The sequence below is a fragment of the Myiozetetes cayanensis genome, unplaced genomic scaffold (genome assembly GCF_022539395.1).
Source record: "Myiozetetes cayanensis isolate MyiCay16 unplaced genomic scaffold, myiCay2020 scf7, whole genome shotgun sequence".
Classification (NCBI taxonomy): Eukaryota; Metazoa; Chordata; class Aves; order Passeriformes; family Tyrannidae; genus Myiozetetes; species Myiozetetes cayanensis.
The window spans coordinates 34142136-34165030 of NW_026087964.1; the positions used below are offsets into that span (position 1 = coordinate 34142136).

At 38.2% G+C, this 22895-nt stretch overlaps 1 protein-coding gene across 2 annotated transcripts in view; it reads right to left on the reverse strand.

Moving 5' to 3' along the window:
• The window catches only part of GALNTL6 (polypeptide N-acetylgalactosaminyltransferase like 6), a 451747-nt gene that overhangs the window by 34781 nt on the left and 394071 nt on the right, over positions 1-22895 (reverse strand). For both annotated transcript variants that reach the window (XM_050338756.1, XM_050338755.1), the window contains 2 exons: positions 17317-17434; positions 7182-7289 (listed from right to left, as the gene is read on the reverse strand). In XM_050338756.1, the coding sequence (XP_050194713.1) occupies positions 7182-7289; positions 17317-17434 (226 nt within the window). The remainder of the gene's footprint in view (positions 1-7181; positions 7290-17316; positions 17435-22895) is intronic.

Genomic DNA, 22895 nt, shown 5'->3' on the forward strand with positions numbered 1-22895 from the left:
TTAATATGCCAGAAGCAACGGAGTACAAAACTGCAGAGCGCTCACAAGGAGAAAAATGGTCCCCTCAATTTCATGCAAAGGTCTTTCCATCAGTGTCAGAATATAAGCATTTATCATTTCTGTGTATTTCTACAGCGGAAAAACAATAAAACAGTTCCTGGACACTAATTACAGTCTTCTGATGTTCAGGACTCAATACCTAGGCTGCCCACATAATTTAAGTCTCAGTGGGGTTTTCATACCATTCCTCTTCTCACCTAACTCCCTTTTAACTTAGGCAGTGCTACTGTTTGTCAGTTTACTCCTCTTGGGTATCTTATTTTTGGTCCTTTACACTTAAGTATGTTTATAACTTAACTAGGTTTCATTCTAGCAGTGATCTGTGTTTCTGTAAAAAAACACCAAACCAACAACAAAATCCCTACCAAATAAAGAAATGTCTGCAGGCACAAAAGAAATGCTTTTGCATGGAAGACAGTATTCTAACTAGGTGACAAAACTGGTGTAGTATATAAATAAATCTTCTAAGAGTTAGCACAGCTGGCAGAGAAGCAAGAGACTATTTATTCTCAGCCTGTAGTCTGCAAATACCTAGAACTGAAATTCCACAGATGTCACCTGAAAACATCCAGGATTTCATTTTCTATATAAAGGTTTAAATCTCCACCACACACAAAAATAGTAATTTAAGATCTATGCACTGGAAAAAAGGGAAAAAATACAAAAAACCAGTGCACTAACTAAAGGCTACACCTCTGACTCACTTGAGGCCAGCCTGAGGGCCTTGGAGGGCAGGCATGGTCCCGGTACTGGTGGAGATACTACCTGACTTCAGCTCTGCATCTGTGAGGGAGCAGTGAAAAACAGTGACACTGTAAGAACATCTCCACAAATTTTCTGGCTGCTGCCATGCTTGCTTTACAGACCAAATCCAATCCCTGAAGCTAAGCCTGGAAGAGTTTAGGAGCTTGACTCCAAACAGATTCCTTTAGTCTTGTAACTTGGGTTTCACTTCACCTGCAGCCTACAGAACAAATCCTGAAAAGTAGCCTCTATCACTTTGATGTTGTTATTGTCCAAAAATGTCTAGCTGTCCATCTTCTTTGTGTTCCTTTTGGATAGCTGAGCTGTCTGTCCTATTGCATTTATTAACTATTTATTAACTTAAAAGTAAAACTTCTATTCAGACTAGAGAAAACATAAAAAAAAAAAAAAAGCACAGAAAATTTGGTTTAACTTTCTGTTTTCAAGGATTAGATGATCACAGAATCACAGAATGGGTAAGGTTGGCAGGGACCACAGTGGTCATCTGGTCCAACTCCCCTCATGCAGGGTCCTCCTAGAGCACATGGCACAGGTTGTGTCCAGATGGCTCTTGAGTATCTCCAGTGAGGGAGACTCCACAACCTCTCTGGACAATCTGTTCCAGTGCTCAGTTACCCACACAGCACAGAAATGCTTCCTCATATTCAGGTGGAACTTCCTGTACATTAATTTCTGTCCATTGTCTCTCATCCTTACTAAGTGCCTTGTCCATCCTCTTGACACCCTCACTTCAGATACTGACAGACATTGATGAGGTCCCCTCTCAGTTGTCTCTTCTTGAGGCTAAACAGGCCCAGTTCCCTCAACCTTTCCTCATAAGAGAGATGTCACCCTCTGCTGTACCTGCTTCAGGAGCTCCATGTCTCTCTTACACTGACAAGCCCAGACCTGGACAAAACACTCCAGATGTGGCCTCTCCAGGGCTTAGTAGAGGGGCAGGATCACCCTCCTTGACCTGCTGGCAATGCTCTTCCAAATGGACCCCAGGGTACCACTGGCCTTCTTGGCCACAAGGGCACACTCTCGGCTCATGGACAGCTTGTTGTCCACTAGGACCCCCTTCTCCACAGTGCTGCTCTCCAGCAGATCAGCTCCCAGCCTGTACTGGTGCCTGGGATTATTCCTCCCCAGGTGCAGGACCCTGCCTATGCCTTTGTTGAATTTCAGACAGTTCTGTCCATCTCTCCAACTTGTTGAGGTCCCTCTAATGGGCTGCACAGCCCTCTGGGGTATTGACCTCTCCTCCCAGCTTTGTGCAGTCAGTGACATTGCTGAGGAGGCGTCTGCCCGTTCATCCAAGTCACTGATGAATAAGTTAAACAATACTGGACCTAGTACTGAAACTTGGGGGACACCACTAGTGACAGACTTCCAAGTAGATCCTGTGTCACTGATTACAATCCCCTGGGATCTGCCATTCAGCCAGCCCTCCATCCACCTCACTGTGCACTCATCCAGTCCACACTTCCTGAGTTTGCCTTTGAGAATATTGTGAGAGACAGTGTTGAAAACCTTGCTGGACTCAAGGATATTAATTTAAATATTTTGTTTGGTAAGTTCTTCAATTGAGAACTTGGTTTAACTAACTTTAATGATGAATGTATAAATCTCTCAAATGAAAAAAGTTAGAATGGAAACTTAAAAGCTGTACTGTGAATCACAGTTATCATATATTATAGCTGTGCTGTTGCAAGAATGTGATTCTTGCTTGATTCCTAAATAATTTGCTTGTCCCAAGCTGACGCTGCAGCTGCTTACTGTTACTGTTGAATCATAACTGACTTTTTGTTACAGTCCTTTGTGCTACAGAGGTGATTTCTAAAGTGCCAGCAGTGTGCTCTGAACAGCACGCCACCCTATCCATTTGCACCCTGCTCACGACAAAACATAGCTGTTACCTAACTGATTCTCCTTGGTTCTTTAACCTGCCTGCTAACTGAATATAAAAAATTCATGGACCACTCTAAGAAACTCCCAAATACTGTTTGCAGCTGGAAAAAATAAGACCAAACTAGTCACAGTATTAAAGGAAGCTCTGTCAAAAATGCAAATATGGTCAGAGCACCAGATGGTCTAGCTACAGTAATTTTCTTTGAAGATCCCTTCTGAATCCACACAAAAAGGCTGAACAAATGGTTCAGGTAGGAGTCTAAACCCTAACCCTTTATCAGTTGAATTCCTGAACCCAAACTCATGCAAGTTCCAATTCAATGAAACCGTGTAATGACAGAAATGTCATTGTGTTTGTGCCTGCTAAGTCAGAGGACCACTGTGTTCTGGGATCCCACATCCTGGCATACAGGGATGAATTCAACTTAAGGTTAGGATTCACTACGCTGCTGGGTTAGCATCCAGCTTGAATTTCAGTGGGATTGCCTTTCCCCTCAGAAAGGCCTAATGTACTAATATTTTGTAATTAATGCTAAAATGCTGTGGAAAAAATCTGCAAACAAAATCCTGTGGATATATTTTGAAACTGAGTTCATCTCTGCATATCCTACAGAAGAGTGAGATTTTATTGATGTATTTCTTATGGCTTTTATAGAATCACAAGTAGAAAAAGAAACAACCAAAAAGCAAATAGGAAAATAAAGAAAATAAATAATAAACTGAGATACACCTAAAAGAAAATGCAAATAATATTCCAAAGTCTAATTTCTTAAGTAACTACCTAAGAGAAAATGGCTTAGTTAGAATTGTTAAAAAGGAAGCAATAATTAAAAATAGCACAAAGCAACTAAAATAATCCAGTACAACAATTAAGAAGTTTTTAGGACTTGCATACGACTTTGAGACTTGGGGGATCTGCTTTCTAAACATGCCTTTCCTAAAACAAACAGGTAAATCTAGTTATTAGTCACTGCAGTTTTGTGCGGAGGTTTGGAATGAATGAATAATTATTTGGTGCTTCCAGGTTATAGAGTGGAATTGGTGTTGACATCTGTGTGTCTATTTATATTTCTTTATTTGCAATTGCATGTAAATTGAACATTGACTGCTTTTGGCAAGCAGCAACATCCTGAGACATCTCCAGACAAAAATATTTGCCTTTTTTTCTGCATTTGATTGTCAGAATCTGTTTTATAAATCTGCTATGCATGTTTACAGCTTTCTTTACTTTTACTCTGCACCACCAAACTACATTATTAAGTGTTTCACATGTGTATGGTTTTCAATTTATGGGGGGTGTGGCAGCAGCAAATTATGCATAAGCTTTGCAGACCTTGAACAATAGATAAGAAGGACATAGAAAACCGATGTCATGATACATAGTGTGTGGTACACTAATAGCTATTTAGTGATGGGGAGGCAGAACAAAGTTTTTGATGGGTCTCTCATTTCCTAAAGCATATGTGATCCTCATGCCAGGTCACAGCTCACTAAAAAGATATCTAGGTTGTAATAGAAGGTTAACTTTGTTCATAAAATCTTAAGTGTACGACGGAGTCAGAAACTTTTTCTTGTAATTAAACAAGATAAGTTTCACAGACAGCTTGCTAATCAAGCAAGCGTCAGTAAAAATAATTGCAGACATCTTGCTAAACAAACAAGTATCAGTATTGGTGGAATTTACAACTGATAAAAACTACAGCTTTCATCCTTGACAAACTCCAGAAGGCAGAAAACTACCTAGCAACAAGCCAGGAACTCGCAGCCATAATGCATTTGCATTCAAAACCTGGGACTTGAAAATGTATAAAAAGGGACATTTACTACATTTCGATGTGGGTCTCGGGCGGGGCACTTGCTCCCCAGACCACCCAGCGTTGTCTTTGCTTTATTATCGCTTGCTTAATAAATTTATCAATGTTTAGTTGGAATTGAGTTGTCTAAATTCTTATACTAATTTATAACATAGTTTAGTCAAGTGTTACATAGCTGGCTGAAACTGTGTGTTGAAAGTTGCTGGTAAAAGATAAAGACAGGTGAAATCCCAAGGGAAGGTAAAATGCTCACTTTTAGGATTATTTGTTAAAGGGCAAACATAAGCTGAAACAGCTTGAAAGGAAACCCATGGCATGATTTGGGCTATGCCTGAATTTGTGCAGAAGCTCTGCTCTCTTCCTGATTCCAGTCCCCATATCCCTCGTGCTGGTGCTGTAGGATAGGATGGGAAAAATCTGTCAATCCTTAACGCAGAACCTGCACAAGGGGAAATTCTCCCTTGATTAAAGAAGGGCATTTCCAATCATTTATACAATCACAGCTGGGCTTTCTAGGGCTCACTCCTTTGTGAACTGCATCTCTTGCATGCTCCTTTAAACAGCAGAAGATGGGAAACGATTAGTAAAAACTTTTGTGGAAACTATTTAGTGGTGAAAAGTACCGCTTTTGGCAGTGGGGATAATACTTCCAGATATGCTTGAGTGTGTTATTCATTATATGTTTGAACTAGAGGGAAATTTTAGATAAAATACTCATATGGTGTAGACAGCTGAAATATCCAGGCCACTCCCGTGCATATTTCCCTAGTATTATTTTGGCTAACAGCTCCATTTGGGGCATTTTATTTAAAACACAAGTGGTATTTATCAAAGGGATTGACACACCGAAGATTAATCTGTCCTTGATTTTCTTTTCTGGCTTGGATGAGAGAAAGAGAATATTTTTAGGCTTAAAACTACACACAATTGGATGGGTCAGGGACAAAACTCTCTACCTTGGCTTCTTATTGAGATAGCCCCAAACACGAAAACATATAGATGCTCTTGTGCCCTAGGCAGCCTCCATACAATACAAGAATATTGTACTTGAAAGATGCTGTGAATCTGAGAATTCAGAGTTTCTTTTAGTGATAAATTTACACAAATTACTGAAGTGTCATGTTTTAGACTGACACAACACAGAAAAAACTACCCATTATTTGAATGGGAAGGATAAGACCCACCACTAGATCTTTCCCCACAGGATATAGGGTGGTCTGTGCATTGGCAGAGATATAATTTTTATAACTGGGAATGTTTTTCAGTAATACTTCGTGAGTGATTTATTGAAATCAAGCTAAAACAAATAGTACTGCTCCAGGCTGTGGCTACCCAGTCGTTCTAAGCACTCAAAGTGCCACCATGAAAGCCAGTTAAATGCTGAACTGCACAAGATGTTAGTAGTCCAAATAGAAATTACTGCATTTTGCTCCTACAGGTAATGCATGAGACAGCATATTCTCTAATTAGATACTATGTGCTGTAATAAAAAAACAAACAGAGAATGAGGTTTGAATTTCTTACTTTAAGTTGTGTGTGATTTTTGCAGGGGATACCATAAATAGAGCAGTTTAATTCAGGCAGTCCAAAAATCTGGACAGTGCAACTCGGATAGCACACAGAGCTATACTGAGGGAAGATATTAATCTCAAAATTTAGTTTTTGTCCCCACCACTAATCCCATTACTGAATTGTGTGATGGTCTTTTAAAGGCAAAACCTTCTTTCTGTCTAGACAGCTGTCAGGCAGGTAGCACAGGTGGCCTCCTTTTGCTGCTGCAGTTAGTACAGCAAGCCTTGTCCTGTGGTGCTGAAACCACGGATATATCTCTCCCTTAAAGCAAGAAATTCATTCTTTTATTCATACCACATTTTCATTATTAAGAAAAAATACGATTCATAAAATATTACCCTATGGCAATATGCAGACTTTAATATTAATGTCATTTTATTAAAAAAAAATTCCTCTAAAACAGAAAAGATTAAACTCAAGCATGAATAAATACCAGTATCTGCCTGGAAGCTACATCTGTGCCCTTCATCTTCCATCTTTTGACATCCTGTGAACATCTCCAGAAAGTTATAGAACATTTTCTCTTGAGCAAAAAGCCCCTCATGGATATGGATGTTTTCAGCAGTCTTTGAGTAATGTCTAGAGGTCTTGTAATTTCTCACTCTCACAGCTCCAAGCTGGCTGTATTCCACAATCAGGTTTTACACAATAATCAGACAGTCACTCAAATCATTGTTACTCAGTCCTTTTGCCTCAGAAAACATCCCTTCCATGAGATTCAGCCTGTTCTGCTGACTGATAAGAAAATGTGCATTCACATTGGTCCTGCTTATAAAAACTATGACTGACAACACTGTGTAGTCTGAGAACTGCAAGCCTTAGGTTATTCCTAGGTTCTTTTGAATCAGCATGAAACATCCTTCTGTGCTGAGACGTCCAACCCTATAATTTTAAGCTTCCATTTTATTCCTGGCAATCTTATCTCTGAAAGGCAGAAAACTGCAGTAATTGCACATCTCATTTCAGAAAAATAAAGAAACATTCATTTTCCATTGTAATGGTTTACTGGAAACTGGTTCACGGGAAATGAAGAGACTGATGATGACTGAAAATGAAAACCAGCAACACCCAATTACTCACCCGTGCTAGGCTGGTTCCAGAAGGGACTTTATATGGGACATACTTCCTGTAGATATGTCCAACTCGAGAGCATGGAACATCATACATGCCACCTCCACACATCCACACCTGAAAAGGAGACAGAAAGCAAGTGAAAGAATGATTCCTGGAAAAAAATGAGGCAAAAAAAAAGCATTTTAAGTAATGTGTATGTGAAAATGACACATCATTCTGTACTGACCCCTCTGACATGGTTGCCTCCTTGGCATGCTGGTAGGTGGGATGTGGTAACATGGTAGATTCTCCTAACCTGAATCTCACTGTACAAAAGCAGTGTATGTTCAAAATAAAATTATAAAACACATTTGGATTAGAATAGAATGTTTTGGGTTGGGTTGGAATGGTCTTTAAAGATTATCTACTTCCAACCCAGTCCAGTATCCACCAATGGTCCTCCTGCAACACAATCAAGACGTTACTGTATCTGTTGTTCAAAACCTACAAGATCAAAATTTTAAAAGAAGGCTATGTGATTAAAGCAAACCATCAGTCAGAAGTAATATTTTTTCCAAAACACATGGCTTATATTTTGAGTAGTGAATACAGAGCTCAAATGCTCTTCATTACGTAAAGATGCTTTTCATTTTGTAAAGAAAAGGGAACAAAAATCAATATCCTTCTGATCTAATTTATGCAGGCAGAGAAAGAACATGCTACTACGTTTCATCATTAACACTTTAAAACTGAAAGAGACAGAACAATCTGGAGTACACAGGTCTGATGCTTCAGGTCTGAGCAACCAAAGCTCAGTCAAAACTGGTGGGGGCTGTAAGCAAATACTTCGCAGCCCTAAAAATCAAGCTGTATCCTGATGGGCAGCAAGTAATGAATTTTTCACAATTCTTCACCTAGAATGACTAGGCTTTATCAAGCGTATGTGAGAGCAAGGTTGTCTGCCATGGACATGATTTTCTATCCTACAGCAATGCAGAGCTCTAACACAGTTATTAGATGACTTATGTAGCATTCTGACAACATTTATAAAGAAAAGCAATTTGACTTTGCAAATCAGGGAGATGTAAAACAATAACCCCCCAACCAGCACCTTTTATCCTAAAACCACACAACAAAAATTTGAAATTAATTCATAATGAAAACATGAGTATTATAAAAATTATTTCCTAATCCTGGAAAACTAATTTTTTTTTTCCCCTCACAAATTTAGAACAGAATGACTGTTATTCCATGTGAGGGACACTTGGTCTCAGCTTTCAGCCTTTCGACTGAAAACAAAAAATAAAATCCCAACCCCTTCCCACCCAATTAAAACAACAATCGCACCAAAACTGAGAAAGAGAGAGGACTTTTCCTTTCTGTGTCTCTTCATGAGGACATACATAAAGATGCTTCACTAAACATCTCCATGACTTTGGATGAGAATTTAGGTCCATGCACTACATATATGGGGGAATTTTAGCTGTATTTGATGCACTCTGGAGCAAAACGACGAGAAATAAGTTTGTGACTGAGACTAAAGCAGAGCAGAACAGGAGCAACGGAAAGCAACTGAAAGTTTCACCAACATGTTTCATACAGAAAAGAATTAAACCATAAGTTAACATGCTCTGAATTAAAACAATAGTAACCAGACCCTTAAAAAAAGGTATTGGGAAACATGATGCTATCACATATACTTAACATTCTGCATGAAGCCTGCAGACAACAATGTGCATCTCTGCACTTTTTTTACATTTCATATTCCATCTCTTTTGTCCTGTCCACCAGCTGGCTGTAGCTACTGGCTTTTTGAAATCACAGGAAAACAAAATTATTAATTCCATTCATTTAAAACAATAGTGAAAATGGGCAAGATTGTGGCCTCTTTCACTGTGCTTGTCTGTTTGTATTACAGTGGGTATAATATATCTGCACGGTCCTGGAATTCAGCCCCTCAGACTGACCGTGCTGTTCATATTGTGAATGGAGAAAAATGGGTTAGAGTGAAGACTTGAATTGCAAAGTGATTTAGGTAGCTGCTTCTTATGGCTCATTTGTGTATTAGCCCTTAGCTGTTAGCCATGGCATCCAGCTGAGACCTGGTAAAGAAATGCCAAGCATTTCTAACAAACCAAAATACACTAGTGTAAATGCTCAAGGAAGGCTTGAAACCAGCAAAAGCGAGGTCTTGTCCTTAAGTTCCACGGACACTCGTGCAGTCAGGTAGAAGTTGCTCCTTACTACCTCCGACCACAGAATTAACACAGGAGCTCTGGGTAGGTGCTTCTGGTATGTAGTAGCATCTCACCAGAGAAGACAAATTTTGCATGTTAGTAGTATGGCATAGCAAAGACAGCTGTCCTGGGTATCACTCTACCAAATGGAAGTCTGTACACTGATGAAATTAGGAGTATTTCAGTACCTATTTCTGCGTTGAGGACATGTCATCTGGTCTCCTAGTGAGCACAGTCCTCAGGGAGGAGATTTACTGGTGGGAATGGAGACCCAAATGAATGCTCTGCCTCCATGCCAAAATAGCTCATTACGATCCAGAGCAATCTTGCATGTAGTCAGGGCATGTGGACATGAAGATCATTTGCTTTAAAAAAACCCATTTTGTAAAATGCACCTCTTAAATAAATCTTGAAATCTTTACCTGTTTCATCTCACTGGAATTCACTGGAAAACATGTGCATAAACACAGTAAAATATCATAAAAATCACAGTGCTAAAATAATGTTGTTCACCTTTCTAACAATGCTTCATTTGTATGTTACATCATTTGTACCTTTTTCAGTGGGAATCTCCTCTCTATGGCTATCTTCAAACAATCCACTGCACCAATGAAAATAAAGACCTATGCTTAGTATTTGTTTTTTAAATGAAGGTGTCATTTCAAAGGCTAGACAAGTTATTACAGTGGTTAATCAAGCCTCCTTAGCCTTTGTAAAGTGGGCAGCATAGCAGTTTGACTCAAATGTCAACCTCTGAACAAATTTAAGAGACAAGAAAACAGACAAAAAAAATCTATACAGGCATAATATAATATATATATTACTTTAACTGAGGCAATGAGAGCTGAAGCAGACATATAATGCGTTTCCTCTAAAGCAGTAGCATAGCAGTGAAAACAAAGAAAAGGAGAAAAGGCATTTAAAAAACCCCAAAAAGTGAGATATACTGAGGCAATAACAAGTGGGAGGAAATAACATAGTGTTAGGCTTATATTTGATAGACATAAAACCTGAAAATGCTGTGCTGCACCTGAGGTATGCTGTGCAGGGTAATTGAAATGAATCTTGGGCTGCCTTGAAGGACATTTAGCAGCTGTTCCTGTTTATCTTTCAGTTTCAGAGTGATATTAAAAGCAATTTTTTATTTTCCTGGGAAGATCAATTCTGGCAACTTTGCCTTTAAAATGTGCATTTTTCTGTCACATGTGCTAAATGCAAGAAATTGGAGAATGACTTCTGTGTTAAATATTACAGATCTCCAGTGTACCATGCAAGGAATTCAGGTGGTGTGGGACATTTGGCAAAATTATATCAGAAGCAATGAAATTCTCAGGATTGCTAATGTCTCCTTCTTACAAAAGCAATGAATCTGGTCTGCAGCTGACATATAAAAACTGAACATGAAACCCAAATAATGTAATTCCAGCTTGGAAAGATCAAAAGAAGAGTAGTTTATGTGTCAACTAAATACTATCTCACAATTTATCTTTATACAGCTCCTTCTAACAGAATGTTGCAAAACACTTTATAGGGATGGTTGAAAGCAAAAGGCAGGCATTAACACAAGCTTTAAAAGAAATTAAGCTGTGGTTATGTGGTTTTGTTCCTGACTGGAGCTCAGATGTCACAGATGCATTTTTTGGCTTTGTTCTACAGCTCCTGTGGGATTTTGGGTGAATCGTCCTCTTTTCACATCACTTTTAAAGACATCTTTGTCTTTAAAATTGAATTCTGCCTTCTCTTGTGGTTTCCTCTCCTGCTGCCTTATCTCTCTGGTTTATGAGTGATCCAACCTGGAGACTATCTGGAAAATATAAATACTGTGCATGCAAGACTGAGACTCCAACCCATATCTTACACTATAATCATAATTACTGTAGCAAAAGACTCATGATTTTTGAGCAGGGGAGGATGTGTCGCTGTGGAAGAGGAACATAAACGTACAGCAAATTATGCAAGGGATTTAAATGGTATGGAATGGACGTTGGATCAGGCTTCAAAACTAATTGAGAAATATACTGCTGCTGAGAGCAACAAGACAGACTACAGTGAGGGACACTGAAATGGACAGAAAAAGCGAAACTGAAAAAACAAAACCAAACCAAAGCATTAAACTGGTAGAAGAGGAATATAACATATTTCATGCCAAGGTGACAGCTTGGTGCTCTTCACATTCGTGCAAGAGGGATGGACTACAAACAGGAGAAACATATTACAACAATGGGGCTGAAAAAGTTGTAGACAATAAGAATATAGAAACCTTTTGGGATTTTTCAGTCACTCTTATTGAAACAGAAGCCAAAAGAACAGATTTGGCAGTAGTAGAAAAGGAGAAAGAAGAATATTTTCCTGTGAACTTTTGTATGTAGTGAGAATGTTCAGCTAACTGAAAAAAAAGTAGGATCACTGACTGCAAATTTACAGTCAATGGGTTCACAAGCTGCAAAACCACTTACTGGAGGTGCAGTGGGATTTCCTGTCAGGGATATTAAAATAGTATTGCGTACACTGGGAACTGATGACTCTGGGTATTTCAACAATTCTCCTCGGCACCTCTAAAATCCTGAGAAAACTCACAATATTCCACACTTGTCAGTTCTTCATATAGATTACAACTGCATTGACAAGTGGTAATGCTCCCCCACTCCCTATCTCCTGCCAAGATTGACAGCTGTGGATGGAATGAATAATGATTATGATGATAATGGTCATAAAGAAAGGGATTAATGAACTTGGAGATGTGTTTTGGAAAACAGGGATGAAGAGAATCTGGAAGATGTGTTGGCATGGATAAGGATAAAACAACTCTAGGTACAGGTGACTAGCTTCAAGAAGACAGATCACCACTGGCATTTTTGTTAAGGTATGACTTACGATGCCTAAGGAATGTCCACTGCAAAGGATTGTATTGGGTTTTTGAGGCAAGGTTTTGATAGCAGGAGGGCTACAGGAGTGGCTTCCGTGAGAAGCTTTCCCCATGTCCAACAGAGCCAATGCCAGTTGGCTTCAGCATGGACCCACTGCTGGCTAAGGCCATTGGTGACGGTGACAGCACCTCCAGGACAACAGATTTAAGAAGGGGAAAAGTTACTGTGCAATTTTAGCCAGAGAGAGGAGTGAGAATATGTGAGACCTACAGTCCTGCAGACACCAAGGTCAGCACAGAAGGAGGGCGAGAGTGCTCCAGGTACTGGAGCTGAGATTCCCTTGCAGCCTGTACTGCAGACCATGGTGAGGCAACTGTCCCCCTGTAGCTCATGGAGTTCTGTGGTGGAGCAAATATCCACTGGCAGCTCCTGGAGGACCGCATGCTGGAGCAGGGGAGGAGTGTGTCTTTCCCCAGAGAAGGAAGGAGCAGCAGAGATATCATGTGATGAACTGACTTCAGCCTCCATTCCCCATCCCCCTGAAGGCAAGGAGGTAGAGAAAATAAGGGGTGAAGTTGAGCCTGAGAATAGGAGAGGGGTGGGGAGGAGGTCTTTTAAGATTTGGGTTTATTTTTCCATTGCCCTACTCTGATTTGATTGGTAATAAATTAATTTTCCCCCAAATCAAGTCAGTTTTGTCTGTGATGGTAACTGGTGAGTGATCTCTCCCTGCCCTTACCTTCACTGATGAGCCTTTTGTTATATTTTCTCTCTCCTCTGTCCAGGTGAGGAGAGGAGTGATAGAGCAGCTTTGCTGTGATACTTGGCATACAGCCAAGGTCAAGCCCACCACGAAGAACTTTGGGAAACATAGGAAGTTAGTATCTTTCACTACTCTGTGTTTTAGTGATTACTACATAAGCTGTACTTGTCTAAGAAATTTAAATTTAGGATTTCATAAATAGTGATTTCTCTTGATATTGAGAAGAGATGCTATTAATCCAGTGTTTTGCCAGCTTTCACAAGTCCAGCACACGTATTGTCAGCAAGATGTCATTTGTCTTCTTAATTAAAAAGCCCCCAATAATCCTGATGCTGCCAAAAAATAAAATCCTGCACATTTTCCTATGTAAAAATGAATCTAAGAAACTATTTAATAAAGACGTCACATTTTGGCACATGGTTTGTGACTGTGAAACCATCCACTGAATGTGTGTGTATGTGTGTGCTCTGATTTGGAAACACGGGTTAATCAGAATGGCACCCTGTGCTATGCTTGCTGCTGTCCTCTGCAGTGATGTTAGCAAGTAAGAAGAGAACAAAAGAGAAATATGTTGGGTTTTGTGGTGTGGAAATAAAGGTCAAGCAAAGTTTAAAGCAGTAACTCTTTTTTTTACCTGCCTCTGTGTGTTCCTGACCACTCAGCACCTGGAATAGACACATCTGAAGTTTGAGGAAGCTCCTTTTCATGCTGTGGTACAATTCCAAATGTCACAGAAACATTATAAACCATACTGTATTATTGAATGTACAATTAGATAATGCAACCTCCCCCCCATAAAAAGGAGTTTGGTGTCTGCCACACCAGGTCATATCTAGTGAAACAGCTGGAGACAAATATCAAAGCAGACACTTTCCCTCCAAGCTTCCCAACTCTGAGTACCTTTCCTAAATCTAGTTCAACCTCCACTTGTCCTAGTAATCCGATTTTTAATTGGTCCTTGAACTCTGCCTTAGTGTGTTGAACTCATAAAGCAATATGGCTATTATTAGTAATTCCTTTGAGCTCACACATCTATAATTCCCTAAATTTAAATTGTTGATAAAATCTGAGGCTAAGACTGGATCCACCTGCACCCTGGCTCTTCTCTGAGAAGAAGTTTAGAAAGCAAGGGAATCCTTTCTGCACCTCATGACTCAAATAAATAAACTCAAATAAACTTTTTCTAAGAGCCTTCCGCACCCCCCATGACAGGCCACACTTTGCATTTATGGTGTCTCATTTGCTTTGTAGCAAACACTTCTGTAGCTTGACTTGTGCAAATGACTATGAATGTCTCTGGTACAGAAATGCAGAAGCTTTTGGTTGAGATGTTTTTCTTTAAGAGGATCTTGATTGTTAAGAGATCTTTTCCCAACAAAATGTGTGAATGTTTCTGTGGAGTCCAGTTCATTACAACATCTGGGCAATTCTCCAAATAACTGGTTCTGTATTTGCCACCACTGAATTGGAACATGTAAACTTGATATTTGATACTTGACACACATACTTGTGAAAAATCTCCTGAACATACCTGAAAGCTTTCCTTTGCAGCAAAACATTCGCAGTGCTAATTAACAACGTGCCACAGCATACCTGGATTCTATAGCACCTGGACATATTGTTAAAATGTTAAACAGAATGGTTACAGTTGTAGGTCAATCCATAGAATTTTAAATGCATCACTGAGGCTGGGAAATGGTCTGCAAACACTCCTCACTCCAGCTCACAGAGTAGAGCAACCAGTTCAAGACGAATCACACACTACTTCATTTCAGGAAGCATATGATGGCTTTTGCTCTGACATTCATCCCTCATAACTGCGTCACTGTATTTGAATTAACCACAAGAATCTCCCATCTGACATGAGTAAGGTCATGTCATCAGCACAGTCTCTATCTTACAGCAGATAGATTGTTTACTTATTTACTCTTATAATGCAGCTCTTGTGAAAATTAATCTCACAGTTAAAAACAAGAAATATGAAGAACATAAAAGGAACACTGTGTCTGTCTGAGATTAAAGATCAGTCTGAAACAGTCCTCTGTATGTGAACTTCACACAATTATAGGACATTTTGAATCAGCTTCTCTTTGCAACTTCTTAATGAAAACCAATCATATTTTTACAAAATACTTAAGAATTAGTTGAATCAAAGAAGAAATGTGTGAAAATGGCTATCTATCTGGTGGTTAGAGATGTTCTTGTGGCAGGATACTCCAAACAATTATTTGCCAGGCAAATTAATGTAAGACATGGCATCGACACACGACACTCATCCTACAACAATTCCACAGGTCATAGATGTAACACTCTAAGAAAAAGTAAATTGTATTTTCAAATTCACTCTAGTAGCCACAGAAACAGAACCAGTCTGGTTGTTTGGCTTTTTCACTGACTTCGTAACAGTTTGCAAGTCCACCATCTTACCAAGTTTTGCAAATAAATCTGGTAAGTTGAACTGTCTTGCTAACTTGTCCTCATTTAAATAAGTTTTAAGACTGAATCTATAGCTACAGTAAAAACTGTTGAAGCAGAAACCCTTCCCAGGCTGATAGTGGTGATTCTGACATAATAAACCCCTGACATAATGTTTCTCCCTTCCACCTCCATGATTTTTCTTCTTTTTTGTTATTCCAAACCAAACAGCAGCTTTCTTTTTAAAACTTACATCTATTAAATTCTTCCAATGGCAATCATCATTAAAGACTATTTTTTTTCTTCTTTTAACACTAGTAAGGAAGGATAGGGATCCTAAGGTCATTATATACTAATGAGATGGATCCAGAGATATGACTGAAATGAGACCAAATGTGACACAGATGCCTCCAAAAAAAAATCTGTCCGTTGAACAAAACCCACTGGGACAATCTGGTATCTCAGTTTCCAGTTGTGTTACCATGGTTTCTATACAAAGTCTGGAGAGCACTACAACTATATTCTTTGTGATGATGAATAAAAGAAGTATTTGAAATAGGATAATAAAATCATGGGTGATCTGCTCAGAGACCATGGTGACAGCTACAAGCAACTACTTATATTTGCCTCTGAAACAATCTAAAACAGAAGGTAAATCAATATATTCTAAATATATGGTCTAGCTATTGGGTTTTCCCTGCATTCTTGTTTTATTTTGTTGAGATATAAAAATGATTTGGAGAAATATGAGAGTAGGTCTGGTTAATGCAAAACATTTTGCTGTTCTTGGTAACTCCTGTAAAGACAGCCTGGAAGCCCAGTGTTGGCTCACACTGTACAGTTTGTCTCAGCACTGTTGTTTTAATTGCTGTTGAAACTCAGATTCAACAAGATGTATGATATTAGTCATGGCTGACATGCTGAATTTATTTACAGAGTTTTAAATTGACAGAGTTTGGAAGTACCTGAAGCTAAATTTGAATTCTAATTTCAGTTCCAAACTACATTAAAATATGTTTGACTCAATTCATCTATGTCATGAAATTCTATCAAGTCATTGAAAAACTTTGCATGTAGAGACTGTGAGGCAAAGTTCTTGTGTCTTTGGGTATACTGGAACAAAATAAACTTAGTTTTCAAAATTAGACATGTTAGTCCTCATGAAACTAATACAAATGCCTGTTTTACCTGCAGAAAGTAACAAGACTTTCGAGATGTAACTGATTTGAGCACACCTGTCTAAGAGAGGATATGAGGGTATACCATGGCTGGTTGTACTGAGCACTTGAAAACTCCCCATATGTCATTACAATAATTTAAATGCACTAATAAAAAAAAAATCTGCTTTTGAACAGCTTGTCAGCTCATAGCAGCTGAGCTCTAGTGATCCGCTGCTACTGAAAGGGGTCTTTCTTCCCATGACTTTCTCATTTCCATTTCCACACATTTCCTGAGCTGACTCCATGGGATCCTATCCCCAGGATAGGATCAAACTTGTTGATTTGGGCAGAAAATTTTGCCCTTTTCTTTTTTTGCTGTAATACTTCTCTGTTGGTTTATTTATGCTCAATGTTTGAGCATAAAGTAAACACAGCACCTCAGAGAAGGTAAGTGGAGAAGACTTGATGAAAGGAACAAGGTAGGACTTTGATGGTGGCAAGCTACCACATTTTTGGAGTGAACTGCCCTCAGTGTGATTTTTGTACGGCTTCTGGAGCATATGTTTATGGCATAATTCTTTGTGAAACTATTGGGAATTTCTAACAAAAAAAAAAGCATTGTGTTAAATTAATTTTAGTTAAAAGACAAAGCCAGTATGAATAAAAGCATCATGATAACATCAGAAAGGAAGTATTCTGCAAGCTGACTTGATGACTTACCTTAAAGGAGATTTCATACTGCTCTCCTCCCCATATTTCTAATCCTGGATCATAGCCTCCCAGCTCCCAGAACCATTTCCGATTAACAGCAAATAGACCTCCAGCCATTACAGGAGACCTGAAGGATGAATAAAGCAACACAAACAATAATGGCAATATTTGGACCACGTGTGCGTGTGCCTCTGCGTGTGTTTGAGTGAAAGTTTTTTGAACTGTGGAAGGCATAGACAAACAGTAGTGTAACCAAACAACATTTACCTTTATTCACCCCCAAATGGTCTCTAGATGAGAAATAGGCAATATGATGGATCTTGAGCATGATAGACAGTCATGCAAAAACTCCTTATATTTAAAATAAAAAAGTAAAAGTTCTGTTCATTGCTAAATAAACCCATGTAACAGAGAAAAAAAGGGACTCTGGAGAGCTGCCAAAATACTTAATGATCTCAGTACTCCATGTGAAGTAACTTGCACCTGAAGGTTAGCAAAAGTTTTCAGTTCATTTCAGTCTCATAGGTGCTGGTGAGAGAAAGGCAGAAAGGTGACAGAACATGGCTACAGAGTAGCTGTTGGGAGTTATACATCTGCTTTTCTAAGCATTTAAAACTCCTCATGTGTGTCTCACAGCGGTAATTTAATTTATAGGCAAATAATTTGCTATGCTTCCCATGTTTCCATTTATTCCATGAATAAATGTGGAATTTACTTAAACTAACTCAGGCTTTTTCACAGACAATATAGAAAACAAATGAGATATTTAAAGTTAGTGTTAGATAATATTGATGAAAAATGCACTGTAAATTTATAAGCAGGAATTTTGTACTGGAAAATAAGCATTTTCTCTTTCTTTTCTTCATTACCAAGAAACTCATGTTTCTAGTGCAGTAAATACATCGACAGCTCTCAGGATTCAAATGTTGCTCACTGATTTCTTGAAATTGGAATGGGAATACAGAGGAATCTACACCAAAGAGGAGGGAAACAACAGACTGAAGAGAGTCCAAGCCAACTATGCAATTCAATCAATACAGCCTTATGAGTTTTAGAGCGAGAGGCTAGAAGGAACACATTCATGCTGATGGCTGATCAGAGAGAGAAAAGACCTGGAGACCTGGATGGCTTCCAGGCAATGCTTCCTTACCAGAGAATAGACATGAAACTGGATCCTATGCCATGTGCCTTCTAACACTGAAGTCCCAAGGGAAAATTATTCCATTGTGGGATATTTTTGTTTTGAATTACTATTGGCGGTTTGTTTGGGGCTATGGAAGCAAATAGGATCATCCCTGAAGACCTGACTGGAAAATAAAAACTTCCCCCTTTGCCACTAATTTAGGATTTGGCAGTGAACTCAGGACTGGTAGGTATTTCATGAATCCATGCATAAGGTAGAAGTTTATTAAGAGGACATCACGTTAATGGAACATTCTGCCACATTTTCTCTGCCTTAATACTTGTTTATGTTGCTGTCTTTTATCCAAGCCAGTGGAGACAATAAAATAGCAAGCAGACAGATGAGTAGTCTCTGCTACCATTAGGAGACCAGTGAATCCCCATGACTGAATGATAGAAAATGATTCTCTCATTTGCATTCACAGTAATGAGAAGCATTATGGATATTTTTCCTTTCACTTCCATAAGGTAGTTAAAAAAAAAAAAAAATTATACTGCCCATTTTCAGGACTAGGGAGCTCTAACAGAATAATTGCATTTTCCTTAAGAGATTATACTCTTAAAAGCACATAGAAGCTTTGTGAAACAAAGCTTTGTGAAAAAAATATTCAAACTGGCAAGGCTTTGCCAGTTTGTAACATACACTGAATGCTAATACTTTTTTACTTTTACTGACATTTCGTATCTCAAATATTGACTGTATTTCCACATATGAATAAATTCAATGGAGATTTTATTAGAAACCTTCCCCTGGGGATTCTGACTACTACAATACATTTTCAATTCCTACCGAAGTAAATCTAATTACAACATGTCCTTTGTGACTTCAGGTTCTAAATAATCAAAACACAATGTACTTTCATAAAGATGGACTTGCATGGAGAATGCTTATAACTAAATTGCTACTGGTAGAAGAAATTTAGTCCCAGAAATCCCTGGGAAAATGCAGGATCACTCTAATTCTCTTAGATACCATATCTTTCCTAAACATTTCTCTCAACATAGTGAATGGCCTATAAAAAGGCAATCCATGCAGGTGAATCAGATGGAAGATAAAAGAAATCAGACTTAAAATTGCAAAATAATTGGCAAATCTTTACAAATTATATTTGAAACTACAGATCTTTCCAGTGATAAATACTGAGTAAAGAAACCCCTTGTTAAATATATGTGAAAGTACAAAACATTTATTACAACTAACAAAACTACCTAATGACTGGAACAGTAGCAAACTCTGCTTCCTCAGTTAAAAAAAAAAAAAAAAAAAAAGAAAGAAAGAAAGAAATTGAATGTAATTGCCCCATTAACTCATATTCCACAAGATGTTCTGACATTTGTTGTTTTGCAGGAATAGCGATGGAGAGGAAAAACAGGATGGCCCTTTGGTTTTCATGGGAGTGGGATGAGTAATAAGCTGTATAAAAGTGACTGGTTGGCACAGTATGGGTATTCCACTCCATGCCACAAGTAGCTACTGCTGAACAGGTCTTAAATTATCTCCAAAATAGGAAGACAAGAGTCCAGTCTTGCAATCGTGATTGATATGAAGTCTTTATGTAGTTAATTGGGATCACTGACCAGCACTGAGCCCAAAGGAAAGGAATTAATCTCTTATTTAATGACTTCTGTATACAAATGTAAAGCTATGTTTGTAGAAGTAATTTTTCCTTGAAATGTCCAACTTAGATGCTTAAACAATCAGACCTGACCATAATATTACATAAGTAATTACAGTGGGAAGCTGTAAAATGCTTGGTCTAAAACTTAAAAGGACAAAGACTCCCCAAACATCAGGGAAGCTGGAAGGTTGCTGAATTTAAAAATAGCTGTAAAAACCTTTCACATGAGAACTATTGCACAGACTCACAATACCTAAAAGAACAATATTGGAAGTAAAAGCTAGCTGATCCAAAAATGTCCCAAGCAGTCAAAGATTGCTGTGCTGAGACAGAAAACGAGTTTGATTTAGTGAGAGTGTAAAAAAAAAAGAAGCCGAGAAAATTGTTTTGCAAAAAAAGACAGACTGAGAAAAAGGTAGGCAAATGCTTAATGTGAAAAGACAGCTCAGAAACAAATTAGAAAAGTGCACTAAAAGAAGTGTAGCAGTAGCTCAAACTGTAGCCAGTAAAGAATTTTTTAACTGCTTGCAATTTACATGCAGAAGTAAAGAGACAATCTCACCTATGAATTTCCAAGGTAAGAGAAAAATGACGTGGACTTAAAAGAATTGTCAAGTTACTTGCATTAGAAACAAATGTGGTATATTGCAAACAAGTGAACTGCATAGCAGGGTTTGGAATCATACTGCAAGAGTGATATATACAGTGGAACTAAAGGATTTGTGAAAAGGGAAGAGAAGCTTTGAAGCACATGGAAAGAAAAGGAGGGAAATGAAAATGGGAAAGCACTTGTGCAGTAAGTACATGTGCAGTAGGTACACTGATAGGAATCACCTGTCCGAAACAGCTGAAATTTGGCCATTATAATCCTATACACTGAATGGCATATTGCACTATGCCTCTCTCTGTATAATCCAGACTGATTAAAGGCTCTGTGCTGAACTCCTAAACAGAAAAGGATGAATGTTGGAAAGAGGAGTCCACCTTGTGCAGGATACATTACACAAACTGATCTTCAGCGCCAAACCCACTGGTATAAACACTGAGGTTAATGCCAACCCACAACAGGAATCAGGACCAGATCCTGCTGACCTTGTGGAGACAGGGATGTAATGGACAAGAAGGAAGGGGGCCATGTTGCTGCTAGCACAGCAGCAGTCACAGAAATGACTGCTGACCTCCTGAATGCAGCTTTGAGCTAGGCTTCTGCACTTTTTATAGTGAAATTCAAGGTCTTGTTAAACAAGAAGAGTGTTCCTTCACCCTAGTGATACCATAAGAAGGCACCTCAGGAGAGGGTAAAAATTCAAGTCACCTTGTTTCACTGGTGACTGCTCTAGGTGCTCTCTGCAGTGATTCCTGATAGCAAACAGCAGAAACTGATATTAATCCTAGATAATAAAAGGTTCTAATAAAACTAAAAATTAAAATCTGTGTAGGGGTAATGTAAGAGACAGACTTATCCACTAGGATGAAGTGGATGCAGAAATTAAACAAACTGAAATGAAGATGAATTAAGCAAAGGGCAAGGAAATTATATTTTATATTAATAAATATAAATAAATAAACATATAAAGAAATATATAATAAATAAAATGACATTTTATATTAATAAAATAAATGACAAAAATGTGAACATAGATGTTGCTCCAGCTGAAGATTAAGACAGATTCCATACTATGCATAGAAAAACATGCTGATGTAGCTGGAATGAATATGGATAAGACTTACTGAATTTCTCAAGAAGTAAAAAAAAAAGTGGAATATTTTATATACTTAATTCTATAATCACATATAATTAAAATGTATGGACTGTTGTACATTTAAAATTTCTGCAAGACATTGTTTTATTTTTTATCTTTTATCCATTTTAACAACATGAGTCATCTCCAGGTTTATAAAACCATCAACATTTGGAAAGTAAAACCTGTATCTGTGACATTAGCCTAAGGAAGTTACTCTTTCTTTTTTTCCTCAAGTGTCCAGTTTTCTGAAAAACTTCTACTCTACATGAATTTGTGCCCCTGTTCGTACCAAATAATCACAGTGGTTTTGAAACCATTATCTCCCTAGAGTCTAGAAGCAGTATCTCACAATATATATCAGATCAACTATGTAAGGAAAAAGCCTATTTTGAAGTTGGTTTGCTCCCATAAAAGCTGCCTCCACCCAGTTACGTTCACTGAACATTCAAAGTTATCACCACAGTACACTGTAATTTGCCAGCTGATATTTGTCCAGTTAATGTCTGTAACCCCTAAGTCCCAACTACTTACAGTAGTGGACACCAGAAATTTTCACAAAGCAAACTGAACTTATTCTCACACAAATTCAAATTTGTAGAGCTGTATCCCACTGTCCAGACTCCTTCTGTATATTCAGTTGGTTTCAGTAATCTGTATTCTCTCATTAAATCACTGTATAATTTTACTGTCATTCTTAAACAGTTGGGATGTTCTTATGTTAATTTTCCTTCGTTATATCTTTCTAATGAGTTGTTTGCAAAATTAGTCATACATTGATAAATTTAACATAGTTGCACACTGTCTCCATCTTACCTACAATAAATACCTGTGTATATGCATGTATGATTCATACTTTTCTACTCAATGGCATCTGGTCAACTACAGTATGAGTGATAATTAAATTGTGAACCGTCAGTCCTTTAAGAGGCACAGCATTAAAATTTCACTCATGCTAAATGTTCTCCTCTTTTTTTTCCCAAAAGCAAATTCTGAAGTCTAAGGGACCACTCACACTTAGGCTAGCATAAGATGACTAACTTTG